The following is a 13,684-nucleotide window of genomic DNA, read 5'->3' as shown; positions in this document are numbered from 1 at the left end:
CCCCAGAAGAGCCACATAACCCTTCGAGCTTCGTGGTTCATTTTCAAGAGGAGGTACTGATAAGTGCTGCCCCAGTGGGTTGTTCAGGCCCTGTGGGAGAAGCCACGTAACCATGAGCCGCGAAGTAAAGCGCCAAGTACGCCAGCACCTCGGGGTTGTTCTCTGCAACGTCCAGGCCTTTCCTTTCTTCATCTTCTCCTCCCGCTGCAGGCCTGGGTTGCCAACTACGAGAGACCCCGAATGAACGCCAACTCCCTGCTGGCCAGCCCCACAGGCCTCAGCCCCTACCTGCGCTTCGGCTGCCTCTCGTGCCGCCTCTTCTACTACCGCCTGTGGGACCTGTATAAAAAGGTGAGGGGGCGGCGAGGCCAGCATGCCCTGCCCCCGCTTGCAGCCCCGTGGACCAGCCTTCTGAGCCAGTCAGAGACCCTGCAGAGGATTGGCAGGGACCGGGTTGTGGGTTCTAGGGGTGCTTACGTGTGTGTATGGTCCAGAGAAGGTGGGGGGGTCCACATCCAAGACCTGGCAGAGCCTAGCACCCAAACAGCTGATCTAAGTAATCTCCAGGTTATCAAGTAGAGCAGGATGGGCCAAAAAGCTGACCTCAGGGTGTGACCCTCGAGGTGGCAGATCCGCCAGGAGCAGGTGGATGGGGGGCAAGCACTCAGGCTGGGAGGCAGGGAGGGCAAGACTGGAACCAGTGCCGAGCAGAAGAGCATAGCAGTCCTCTGTGGGGCTGGTCTGCAGCATGTAATGGGGGAGTCCGGGAGCAGCTGCTGTCTACCACTGACGAGGAAATGACCTGGGCTAAAGTCAGGGCTGTCTTCTATGGACTGTAGGCAAATAACCCTAGGGTAGCGTGCCTGCCCCCAGAAGGAAAAGAGGGGGACACATCCAACTGTCCACCTTCAGCAGGTCGTCCTTACATCTGTGTCGTTTCATGCTGTTTTCCCGTCCTTGCCTAGAGCAGGATTGGGTGGCATGGGGTGGCTGTGCCAGTTTGAAATCTTGGGATTTCAGGAAAGTCATTATTTGCAGGGAGGCCTGGGCTGATCTTTCAATTCCCTCAGACCCCAGATCCAGGCTGTCATAATCATTTATTTAACCAGAATCTAAAGTGAGCATTTTATATGCATGCTGATGGGAAAACTCCCTTTGACTCTGTAGAAAGTGGAGCCAAGCAGGGACCCTTGAGGACAAGGATGGACCAGGCCTGAGGAGTTGGGTTCCCGGTGCCCACAGCCAGGGTCTGGGGTTTCAGACTTCGGGCACGCTGGGCCACTGCGAGGGCATAGCCCCTTCACGTGTCTATGCTACCACATTCATCGAGGCTCCAGATTGCTCTGTGGGAGAGATCTGAGTGACCCAGCGCCAAGGGCTGGGCGAATGTTACATCCATGTGCTACCCCATCCCCCAGGTGAAGCGGAACAGCACACCCCCCCTCTCCCTGTTTGGGCAACTCCTGTGGCGAGAGTTCTTCTACACGGCAGCCACCAACAACCCCAGGTTTGACCGCATGGAAGGGAACCCCATCTGCATCCAGATCCCCTGGGACCGCAACCCCGAGGCCCTGGCCAAGTGGGCCGAGGGCAAGACAGGCTTCCCTTGGATTGACGCCATCATGACCCAGCTGAGGCAGGAGGGCTGGATCCACCATCTGGCCCGGCACGCCGTGGCCTGCTTCCTCACCCGCGGGGACCTCTGGGTCAGCTGGGAGAGCGGGGTCCGGGTGAGTCTCTCTCAGGGGAAGCTGGCCCATACCCTCATCAGGCCCAGCAAGGGTAGCCCTCTTCTGACCTGGGACATGGGGTGGGATCCCTGGATCCAGGGGATCCCCTCCAGATCCTTCTTGGCTTGCCGTCAGCAGGAGGGCTTTGGCTCTCTTTCCTTCATGGGGCGTGTGGTAACGTGGGGAGAACCCCAGCAATAGGTCCCCATCGAGGCTGACTGTCCCACCCTCTCCCCATCTAGGTATTTGATGAGCTGCTCCTCGACGCGGATTTCAGCGTGAACGCAGGCAGCTGGATGTGGCTGTCCTGCAGTGCTTTCTTCCAGCAGTTCTTTCACTGCTACTGCCCTGTGGGCTTCGGCCGCCGCACGGACCCCAGTGGGGACTACATCAGGTAAGAATGCAGTCCAGGCTGTCTGGCTCCTGGCTGCTGGGACCGGCTCCTAAGATAAGATAGCCTTGGCCGGGGGCGCATGGGGGGCTCAGTCCTTAAGTGTCTGCCTTTGGCTCAGGTCATGATCCCAGGGTCCTGGGATTGACTCAGCAGGAAGCCTGCCTCTCCCTCTCCTACTCCCCATGCTTGTGTTCCCTCTCTCTCTGTCTCTCTTTCTGTCTGTCAAATAAATAAATAAAATCTTTAAAAAGTAAAACATAGATATCCTTGGTCCTTCGAAGGGAAGTCACAGCATGCTGACTCGCTGTCCGATGCGTGTTTCAGGCGCTACCTCCCCATATTGAAAGGATTCCCCTCTCGATACATCTATGAGCCCTGGAATGCCCCCGAGTCCATTCAGAAGGCAGCCAAGTGCATCATTGGTGTGGACTACCCCCGGCCCATCGTCAACCACGCTGAGACCAGCCGGCTCAACATCGAGCGAATGAAGCAGATTTACCAGCAGCTGTCCCGCTACCGGGGACTCTGTAAGGAGCCACTACTCCCACCCCCGTCCCCTCGCTCACTTAAGGGACGCCCCTGTGGGCTCAGCGGGGATTTCCAGGTCCTTCCTGCAGAGGGAGACCAAGTACTCTCTTCTCAGCTATTAAGTTGACTTGACTTCCCGGGGCACAGGGCGCTCCAGGCTGGGCTGGATCAGGCCTCTCTTAAGTGTGGCAGGTGGGAAGAGGTGGAACCTTAGTGTCACGGCCCAGCACCCCTTGTCCCCCGCCGCCCATCCTGTCTTCAGCTGCCCTGTGGCTCTCTGCATTCCCGTGAGATGACGTTCTGATTGCTCCCCTGCCTCTCCCCCAGGTCTGCTGGCATCTGTCCCTTCCTGTGTGGAAGACCTCAACAACCCGGTGGCAGAGCCCAGCTCGAGCCAGACTGGGAGCATGAGCAGTGCAGGTGAGTAGCAGCTGGCCTCCTGTGGCCTGTGTCCGTCCAGAGGCCACCGCAGAACTAGAGTCACGAGGGGCTGAGGACAAAGGCTGGAATGAGTCTATGCCCCATGTACAGAGCTTATAGTCCACTTGGGAGAGACAAATAGTAAAGGAACCGTGCAAGATCATTTCTGATAACAAGTGCTTTAGGGGAAATAAAATTGAATGATCTGACGTGAGAGGCACCGGGGAAGGGGGACTCCCTCAGGTACTTCAGATCTGAGCGGTCAGGGAACGCTCAGCTGGGACCCAAGTGCCAAGCAGAACCCGGCTTTCCGGGAACTGGGAGAAGAGCATTCCAGGCAAAGGGAATAGCAAGAAAAGACCAGAGACGTGCAAGGAACAGAGAGGGAAGCCAGGGTGGCCGGCATGTCTCAAGGGAGGAGCCAGAGTGAGACGAGGACAAGCTGTGGCAGGAGCAGCGTCCCTAGGCTCCGCACGGGTGAGGGGGAGAAGTCTGTCGTCAGTGCCCTGAGAAGGCACAGCCAGGTGGTCAACAGGGTGGAGGTGCGGCGGTCTGATCTAGGTTTTCAGAAGCTCACTCTGCCTGCTGTGTGGAGGGGACAGTGTGGGCAGGAGCGAGGACAGGGAGGCTAGAAAGGAGGCAGCCGTGCTTGTCCAGGCAGGAGGTGGCAGCACAGCCTGGTGGTGGTGCCGAATTCTTAGCCTCCCATCCCCCCCCACCCCGCCCCGCACCCCGCCCCGGCTCTGGGCTAAGGATCAGTAAGGTGAGACCAGCAAGACCTCCCGGGTTCCTGCAGCTTGCCTGGCCAGGCCGGCTCTGCAGAGGAGGTGCTGCCTCAGGAGGCTGAGCCAGCGTCCCGGAGGCAATGCCTGACCTTGGGAGCAAGGGCAGCCGACACGCCAAATCCGTCTCTGGCCTGGAGCCCGTGGGGCTTGGGCCCCAGAGCTGGCCCTACTGCCAGCACACCTGGTCATGCTCTCCGTAGACATTTCAGGGCAGGGTCACTGCTGAAAGGAAGACTGAGGGGCAAGCCTGAGGAGCAACATGTGGGCACGGCTTCGATGCAGGCTCCCCGCTCGGAAAAGAGCTGCCACTGCCCAGTTTTGGGTCATCTTGGCTTTAGTCATAGTCTGTGTGACACTTTGACCTGCTTCCCTACAGGCCCAAGACCACTCCCCAGTGGCCCAGCGTCCCCCAAACGCAAGCTGGAAGCAGCCGAGGAGCCACCGGGTGAAGAACTCAGCAAACGGGCCAGGGTGGCAGAGTTGCCTGCCCCAGAGCTGCCGAGCAGGGATGTCTGAGAGTGAGTGACAGCAGCTTAGCGTCACCTTTGGGAGAGAAGGTGGGAACGGGTTTGGAGCTGAAGGTTAAAACCCAGCAAATTAGATTAAAACCTGGTGGGGATTGCCTGATTTTGCCTTTGGATTTCAACTTTAAATTTCTACCATTCTGACTTCCATACTTGTAAACTTTAAAAGGATGTTTGAAAGTAAAGCCTTTTTATTTTTTTACCAACTAAGGGAAAGAGAATAGTTTTTGACTCTTTCTGCTTATCAAAGTGAGTCAGATCCAACAAAAAGAAAGCAGAGCCCAGGAGGTGAAGCTGTGGGAGAAGCGGCCCCTTGGCAGGGTCTGAGAAGGCTCCCGGGCCCTCTGCCACCACAGACAGGCTGCGTCCGGTAGACAGGCCAGCGGAGGGCAGCACTCCCGTTCGGGAGAAAGGCAGAGGGCTGTGGGCTGGGGGGAGGCCCAGCCCCAGCTGAGGACCAGTAGGGTCTGGCTGCCCATCATCGGTGCCTCTTAAAGCCACTCCTTCATTCTCACCTTCCTCATGGCCTTGGCTCTGGGCTTCCGTGTCAGCACTCGGCTTTCTTGGAAGCCCCCTGAATGTCATGAAAAAAAAACAAAAATAAAAACTGGCTCCTTCCACAGAGCAGGAAGGGACTTTCTTGCCTTTCTTGGGGAAGTATAAATTCCTCTTCTCTTTGAGTGATCATCTCAGGTGTTCCTTATGCGCCGTGCCTGCGTCATTAGACTGGAGAGTGATTTTTTTTTTCTCTGTGGAACCAATTAATTCTTTTTTCCCAATCTTCCATTTCAGGGCCAGGCGGGGCCATCTGGTTTGAGCGTCTGTGCTTGAGTGCTGTGTTTGACACTCGTGCCCTTTACCCTCCTAGGCTCTGTGTCATAGACGTTGCTGACTGATTTGTACTGGCTTGTTCTAGAAGCACTGGCAGCCTTAGATAATACTTAGATACTACCGGGTAGTATCTAAGATGCTACTCTCTTCGTTATCTCTTAGCTCTGTGATACTAAGCAAAGTTTATTCTCTCATATAAATCTGGAGCTGGCCAGTCTGCTACTCCGACTTTCGGGTGAGAAGATCAAAGAATAGAGTGGGTAAACATCTGGGTCAGGGTTGCTCAGGAAGCTAACGGCATCCAAGTCAGAATGAAATCGTTGGCAGCAGGTGTGTGAGGAGGGAACATGAGCATGTAAGATGTGTTATGATCCCCATCCACAAGCATTTAACAGTCTCCTTAGAAAAGAATACAAATAACTTATGATTCCTAGACTGATGATCTAGACAGCACACGCTTCCCACAGGCCGGCTGTTGGTAGGTTGAGGTGATGACGGAATAGGACACAGACGTTTACAGTTGGGGCTGAAAGGTGAGTTGGATTTAGGCCACAAGGAGGGCATTTCGGACAAGAAAAATAGCTTCAGGATCACATGATCTTGCATAAATTCCTTAACCGCCATGAGACTTCATTTCCTCACCTCTAAATTCCGTTGTTGTAAAGTTTCAATTATTAAATTCCTACCTGTCAGGTAGGAATGCGTGGGGCCATCAGGAGTAGGAGAGCTGCCTGCTGTGGCTCAAGCAAGTAGGGATTTATTTTTCTTCCTAACAAGAAGCCCTAAGGTGGGCATTGCTTGGTGGCTCAGCAATGTCAGAGCCCATTTTTCCGCGCTTCTCTTGCTTCGTGGTCTCAAGGTGGCTGCCACAGCCTCAGCCATCAGTTCCTCGAGAAAGAAAGAGGAAGCAAGAAAGAAGAGGAATAGCAGAGACAGCTGCACTCATTCGTCAGTAAACACACGGGTGGTTTTTGAGCACAGTTTGCTGGACACTGTCGTGCTTATTGGGATATTGGGACATGCCGAACAAGGCTGACAAGGGCCTTCCGTCTTGGGTTCGTCTTGGTGGAGGAGACAGATAAGGAACAAAGTCAAGAGGCTCTGCGTGATATGGAAAAAATTAAAGTTGGTAAGAAGATAGAAAGTAAAGCTTGGGGCATAGTGAGGGTTGCAATTTTATATTAAGAAGATTATCAGGGGATGCCTCTCTTCCTCTTTACAAAGAAAATAAAAGCTTTCCCAGAGGGGCACCTGGGTGGCTCAGTGGGTTAAAGCCTCTGCCTTTGGCTCAGGTCATGATCTCAGGGTCCTGGGATCGAGTCCCACATCTGGCTCTCTGCTCAGCAGGGAGCCTGCTTCCTCCTCTCTCTCTCTCTCTCTCTCTCTCTGCCTGCCTCTCTGCCTACTTGTGATCTCTCTGTGTCAAATAAATAAACAAAATATTAAAAAAAAAAAAAAGAAAAGAAAAGCTTTCCCAGAATACTGCTCCCCCAGCTTTTCACATTGGTCTCATGACTCCAGACTAAGAAATCCACGCTCAGTGTGGGAAGTGAGCATCTGGATTGTCAGGATTGGTTTAGACCATTGGTTTTCCAACTTGAGTGAGCCGTAGAATCCCCTAGAGGATTTGTTAAACCACAGATTGCTGGGACCCACTCCCAGAGCTTCTGATTCAGTAGGTCTGGGGTGAGGCCTGAGAATTTGCATTTCTAACAAGTTCCCAGCAGCTGATGATGCTGCCGTTCTGGGACTGAACTCTGAGAATCACTGACTTAGACCAATCATGATTCATTGTCTGTGTCAGGCCCATGAGCCACTGAATAAAATCTAGGTTTTGGTAGTGATGAAGTGTGGGTACTGGTAGACCGCTAACCGTGTCTAGGTAACATACAAGGCAGTTAGCCCAATGCCTACCTCATAAGCTCACAAGTATCCACTATTACTATTATAGATACTGTTATCGTTACTATTTTAGAAGAACAGAAGACTACCATTGGGTTGGATCAAGAAGGTCCTAAATATCAGGCAAGTGAATCCTTGGTGTACTCCGGATGCCAGGGGACATTTTGGAACAGGAGAGTGAAGTGATCAAACTGACATTTTTGGAGGCGTTAGTCTGGGGCCTGCAGAGGAAATGGTGGCAGTGTGGGAGCCGGCTGATGAGAGGCGATAGCCGTGACCTCAAATGAAAACATTACAAGGGTGCAGAAGTCAGCCTGTCTCTGGCCTTGCCCTCCAGGAAATTATTCTTTGGCCTATTAGGATCTTAAGGACTGATTCTCAAGGTTTACTATGCCCTTTGTCGTGGCTCATTGCTCAGAAGTGGGAGCCAGGAGGCCAGAGGACAAGACAGACTGGAGAGGAAGGCACGTGTTCTTTGGAAACCCTGCAAGAAGAGAGGACACTGGGGTCTCACTGTCCGCCACTGGTAGTGCCTGGTCCTCGGCATCCAGCATCCCCATCTGCAAAATAGTGATAATAGCCCCTTGTCAGGGCACCTGGGCAGCTCAGTGGGTTAAGCCTCTGCCTTCAGCTCAAGTCATGATCTCAAGAACCTGGGATTGAGTCCCACATCAGGCTCTCTGCTCAGCAGAGAGCCTGCTTCCCCCTCTCTCTCTGCCTGCCTCTCTGCCTACCTGTGATCTCTCTGTCAAATAAATAAATGAAATCTTAAAAAAAAAAAAAATTGCACCTCGTCACCTGCCCTGCTCATTGAGCATACCCGGCAGGGGAAGAAAGTGTAAAACCATACATTCAAAGCCTTTGAACAAGTGAAATGCACCAGGGAGATGAAATCACGTTCCCATCTTGCCCACATTTCTCAGGGCGTCTTGGATTGTATTATTGTTAATGTCAGAGGCAGCCCTCTGGGCTAAGTGGGCCACACAGCTGTGCCCACATGGCCTATGCTGACACCACGTTATACTGAGAAGACTTGCCCCCTTTCTCCTCTTCTCTTGGTCACTTTTAGTTGTGTGTCCTGGAGCAGGGTACTTAGCCTTTCGAAGAGACGCTGTCAGGTATCTGTAAAGTGGGACTACTCAATCTTGACCAGCCTGAAGGCTCCATCCTGAACCTTCTGAGGCCCCGTTCAGCTCTGAGCTCTATCGTTTTGTGGTTCTGTTTTTTTCTAATGCTTCAGACCTGTGGCAGTTTGCAGGGCAGACAGTGATTTACAGTGTAAAACACGCCCTGATATCAGTAGGTTTCATGCTTACCTAAAACCCACACCGGTGTCTGTTCTGCATCTGGTTTTATTGTACAATGTTCACTAAACTGAAAAATAAGCCAGCCCCCAAATAGCTGTTTCAGAGGCTTTCCCATAAGCCCCAAAGCTGCTGACTGCCCAGAATTCCATTAGCCTCCAATTGTGTCCAGATTTTTCTTATTGGTCCAAACATTTTACCATGGGGAACCAGCTCACGTGAGCCATTTGCCCATCAGCTGGTGCACAGCGATCTGTTGAGAGAAGCCCCACTGAATACAAAAGGCTCCTGACAGAGGATCGCCCCTCCCTTCCCCTCCCCTGCCCACGGTTCACCAGAGCTGGGTTAGCCCTGGAGCTTCACTGCAGAAAGCCTGACCCCTGCACTCTCCTCCTTGTCGTTTTGGCACTTCTTCCGTTGTATGTCCATCCTTACAGGAAGCAGCGTGTGTAAAAGGCAGTGGGCAGTCTGAAACGCTGCACAGTGGAAGACAGTGCGATGGCCAGTTTCCCGCCTAGACCAGCCAGTGCACTGCCGTCCTGCCGCTCACTGCCCGGGAGCCTTTGGCTGCCAAGTTGCCACCCCTCTGTTTCTCACCCTGGAAACGAGAAGTTGGGATACGGGTGGTGTCCCTTTGCACTCCCCACCTCCATCCCCCCAGTGGCTGCTGGTTGACTGATGTCCCCTCCCTGTTGCTGTAGGATTTGTATGGTGCAGGGAGGGACAGTGTGTCGTTGACATGAGGAATGAGACGGAGCTGAGAGCCCAGCTTTGTACCCCATCCTGGCCCATCTGGGCCCAGCTGCACCTCTGTTCCTCCCCATTCCTAACTGGGAGTCTGTAGCAAGCTTTCTGACCCTGTCAAGCTCCTGGACACTGACTTGGTTACAGGCTCCAAACGAAGTTTCCGCCCCCCTTATCTGCTGAGGCAATCTCCTGCGTGGGCTTCACGCACACCCGTCCGGGGCTAGGATCGGGGGCAGGGCGGCCTCAGACTGGGCTTTCTTGTTGGCATCTGGCACACAGGTGGGGGGCGGGTAGCCCTAACACTGGGTATACCAAGGAGGGCACCATTAAGTCACTTTGTGTTCCAGCCGCTGCTTCTGGGGTTGCTGTATTTAATGACAGGTTGAAAGAGTCGGACAATTGAGAGATTGATTTTTCAGCACATGTTTTATGAGTTGATTTTTCCCTTGGTGCCTCCCCCAAGCTGTTCTTCCCTTTCTCTTAGTGCTGCTGTCATCACTTTCCTGCAGGGCCTCATTTGACTTCTCCAGCCCCCTTTTTTTGCAGACTTATGCTCTGGCTTGAGAACGAGAGCACAGGAACTGTCTAGTTATCTGCCGATCAGTCAGTTTGTGGAACTAGTTGACTAGGCCTTTGACTAACTTTGTGGACAAGAACAAGCTGGTTCTTCCAAACCATGGTGTTATGTATTTGTGGTTTTGAACCCGTCACAGAGGGACTTGGGTCACTGGGCCTTATCTGTGGCCACACACTGCCAGCTCCCTTCCTGAGCCTGCCGCACAGCACATTTTCACCCAAGTCAACATGGGTCTGAAGTGTTAGCCTTAGAGCCACCTGGCTGTTTAAATTCTCAGTTTATTTTTTTTTTTTGAAGATTTTATTTATTTATTTGATAGAGCACACAAAGAGGAGGGACAGGAAGAGCAGACTCCCTGCTGAGCAGGGAGCCCAGCCCGATGTGGGGCTCGATCCCAGGACTCTGAGACCCTGACCAGAGATGAAGGCAGAGGCTTAACTGACTGAGCCACCCAGGCGCCCCATGTTCTCAGTTCAGGCGTTTGTTGTTACCCTTTGGAAAATGTTGGAATTGTGATGCAGAATAACTGAGCTGACAAATGCATTGCTCGGGTTTTAGATGTGGGGGCGACAGGGTACATCTTAGGCTCTCGTAGTAACTGGAGTACCCGCCCGTTACCAGTGTATGCCAGATGGAAAAGGGAAACGTTGCACATGAAAGAACATAGCCTCTTGATTATCATACTTTAAAGTACATGAGAGGGGCTCCTGGGTGGCTCAGTGGGTTAAAGCCTCTGCCTTCAGCTCAGGTCATGAGCCCAGGGTCCTGGGATGGAGCCCCGCATCGGGCTCTCTGCTCAGCGGGGAGCCTGCTTCCTCCTCTCTCTCTCTGCCTGCCTCTCTGCCTACTTGTGATCTCTCTCTGTCAAATAAATAAATAAAATCTTTAAAAAAAAAAAAAAGTACATGAGAATCATTATAAGCCCACTTTGAATTCAGCGAATGCCATCAACAGATTGTATGCTGGGTCATTTTCACTGTGGGGTGTAAAAAAAATCACCAAGACAGTTGACAGGCAAAGCATATTAGAAAATAATCTTATAAATTTGATTAAAGATACTCACAAAGTCACCTGATTCACAGATAGTGTTTTCTATACATGTAGTGGCCTGAGAAGTCTTAGGCCATCCCCCGAGAAAACATAATGAAAACGAGCAGCTAAGAAGAGAAAGGATTTTTGATGCTTTTTGGTAAAAAGACCATCTAAGCATTTGAATTAAACTAGTCCCTGAAAAGGGCATTTTTAACCAAAAGCAAGCCACTACTGTTCGCAAGCACGTGGATCCATTATTCATGTGATCTCAGGAGTGAAGGCAGGGCTCTTGTCCTCTCTTCCACAAAGGCGCTGTAGACCCTGGACAGCCACCATAGAGAGCCATTGCCCAATGAAGTAAGTGCACATCTCCTCCTTTGTAGGGTCAAGACGGAGAGGGAGCCTAGAAATCAGTCCCGTAACACATACCCAGTATCATCTTCTGTTGCTTAGCCCTGGCTCTATAAGCAACAATCAGAAGCACTTAGAGACAAGTTTGCCAGAAGCTATGAAGATCACTGGCTACAATTAAACAGTTTGCCTACACAATTAGGCTGCCAGGTGTTTGATCAGAGAATCTGGAAAAGAGGAGGCTTTCTCTCTCCTTAGTTACAAAGACGTCATTGCTTCAAATTCTAGCTCAGTCCTGTCAGATCTACCATGCATGCCACAAGTATAATTTTAAATTTCTAGTAACTACGTTGAGAAATAAGTGAAATTAATTTAGTAATACATTTTTTCCAACCATACATAGGCATTGGTTTGCAAACCATACTGGGGTTACCTGTGCTTGGGAGAGTCAGATAAAGGACGGAGCCTTCCCCAGAAAGTAGTAGCTACTCACACAGGAGAATGTGCGCCGACCTTCAAGGCCCTCATGGATCGCCCCTTAAGCCTATCCTTGGACCAAAAAAAAGTCCAAGAACCCCAGAGTAAGGGCTAGAGTTCTAAGGAATTTGTATGCACTCTATGTTCCCCCATCCCAAAAGGTGGAGAAAACACAAGAAACAGAGGTATTGGGAAGAGGACGCTCTCCAGTCCTGAAATTCGCAGTTTCAGAAGCAAAGTCATCTCTGGCTTAACGGGGGTCAGAGGGAGACCTGTGTGTAAAATATATATCACATCCTGTCTCAGTAAACATATGCATGCTTTAGAAGCTGACACATTTATTTATAGGTAAAACATGGCTAGCTGATTATTATGGCACAAGCTTAAAGGAATAATTTATTGAAAATAATACATATATTAGGGGCCCCTGGGTGGCTCAGTGGGTTAAGCCCTGCCTTCAGCTCAGGTCATGATCCCAGGGTCCTGGGATCGAGTGCCGCATCGGGCTCTCTGCTCAGTGGGGAGCCTGCTTCCCCCTCTCTCTGCCTGCCTCTCTGCCTACTTGTGATCTCTGCCTGTCAAATAAATAAATAAAATCTTTTAAAAAAGAAAACAATACATATACTAAAGAATGAGGCTCTCAGTACTAACCCATTCAGGTACCTGCCCTTAAGTTTGCTCTTTGTTTTCTTTCCCTAGCTTCCAGATATCTTACCATCATCCAGATACAGTCTTCTTCAGAATCGCATTTGTCTTCAAAGGGTTGCACGTGTCCGGAGACTGATTTTGAATCTCTGGTTCCAGTGTCTGTGACTCTGCGGAGCGCGTTCCCTCTTCTGTTAAATTCTGAACTTCCGTTCATGTTGCTCAGATGTGAACTGGCCTTCATGCCACCATGTGACGTTCCCTTTTGTGTCCTCTGGAAGTCTGGATGAGCAGTGCTGTGACAGAGAGATTGCTTCATGGTGAAAATACGGGTGTTGGCATCCGTCCTGGGTTTCCTGGCTTGGCTTGGTGACTTTTGATGCTGTCATCCTGGGCCACTTGTCCTGTCTACCTTCTCTTTTCTCATCTGTACAGCTAAAGGCCATATCTTCAGGATTAACAGGATCACGAGCTGTTTTAGTTTGCGCGCGCAGCCAGAATAAGGTGCCGCTGACTGGGGGACTTCAACAACAGAAGTCCGTTCTCTCGCAGTTCTGAGGGTTCAGCACCTGAGAGCAGGGTGCTGGCTCGTCGCTTCCTCTGAGGCCTCTCTCCTTGGCTTGCAGATGGTTGTCTTCTTCCTGTGTATGCCTGTGCCCCAATCCCCTCTTGTTATAAGGTCACCAGCCATATGGGATTGGGGCCTACCCTAATCACCTCACTTTAACTTAATTACCTCATTAAAGACCCTTTCTCCAAATACAGTCACATTATGTGGCACTAGGTGTTAGGCCTTTAACCTATGAATTCGGGGGAGGACACAGTTCAGCCATAATACAACTGTATAGGGGCGCCTGGGGGGCTCAGTTGGTTAAGTGTCTGCCTTCAACTCAGGTCATGATCCCAGGGTCCTGGGATCGAGCCCTGCATTGAGCTCCCTGCTCAGCTTCTCCCTCCCCTCTGCTGCTCCCCCTGCTTGTGCTCTGTCTCTCTCTCTCTCTCTGTCAAATATATTAATAAAATCCTTTTTAAAAATACAACTGTATAGTGCCTGACTGCATCAGGTACAGTGAGCCTTAGTATCATCTGCCTCACATCATTTAAACGTGCAAACCTTTACTGGAACCCCTCAGGTCTCTGTACCCTCTGAGATACACTAGACCTGTTTAAACAGGCAACCCAGCATTGTGACTGGCCTGCCCTGTCCTCTGTTCTCAGACATGAGGCCATTTCTTCCCTCTGCTCCAAATTCAAGATGTTTTAAATATTTAAAATGACTCCTCCTTGTGTCTCCGTGATACCCACACGCCAGGTCTTCTCACACAGCGCCCAGGGTTCTTTTATCTCTATGTGGAAATTTGCTTACCTGCTGATTCTAAACTCGGTCATTGCCTTCATCTTCCAATTCCTGGCCCCCGCTGGCTTCTCTTCTGCCAT

General features: G+C 51.4%; 1 protein-coding gene across 4 annotated transcripts in view; it reads left to right on the top strand.

The window, feature by feature from the left end:
* Positions 1-13,684, top strand: part of CRY2 (cryptochrome circadian regulator 2) — a 36,487-nt gene that overhangs the window by 20,156 nt on the left and 2,647 nt on the right. For 2 of the 4 annotated variants that reach the window (XM_080815927.1, XM_080815930.1), the window contains 6 exons: positions 211-351; positions 1,419-1,730; positions 1,973-2,124; positions 2,449-2,651; positions 2,980-3,072; positions 4,234-4,485. In XM_080815927.1, coding sequence (XP_080672053.1) covers positions 211-351; positions 1,419-1,730; positions 1,973-2,124; positions 2,449-2,651; positions 2,980-3,072; positions 4,234-4,373 — 1,041 coding nt within the window. In that variant the 3' untranslated portion in view covers positions 4,374-4,485. Of the gene's footprint in view, positions 1-210; positions 352-1,418; positions 1,731-1,972; positions 2,125-2,448; positions 2,652-2,979; positions 3,073-4,233; positions 4,486-12,301; positions 13,278-13,684 lie in introns of those variants that run through there. The other 2 variants (XM_080815929.1, XM_080815928.1) reach the window with 2 other exon arrangements.

This window comes from Martes martes (assembly GCF_963455335.1).
Source record: "Martes martes genome assembly, chromosome: 10".
Classification (NCBI taxonomy): Eukaryota; Metazoa; Chordata; class Mammalia; order Carnivora; family Mustelidae; genus Martes; species Martes martes.
Note: the sequence above shows the minus strand (reverse complement) of the source record. Positions and strands in the feature narration are given on the sequence as shown.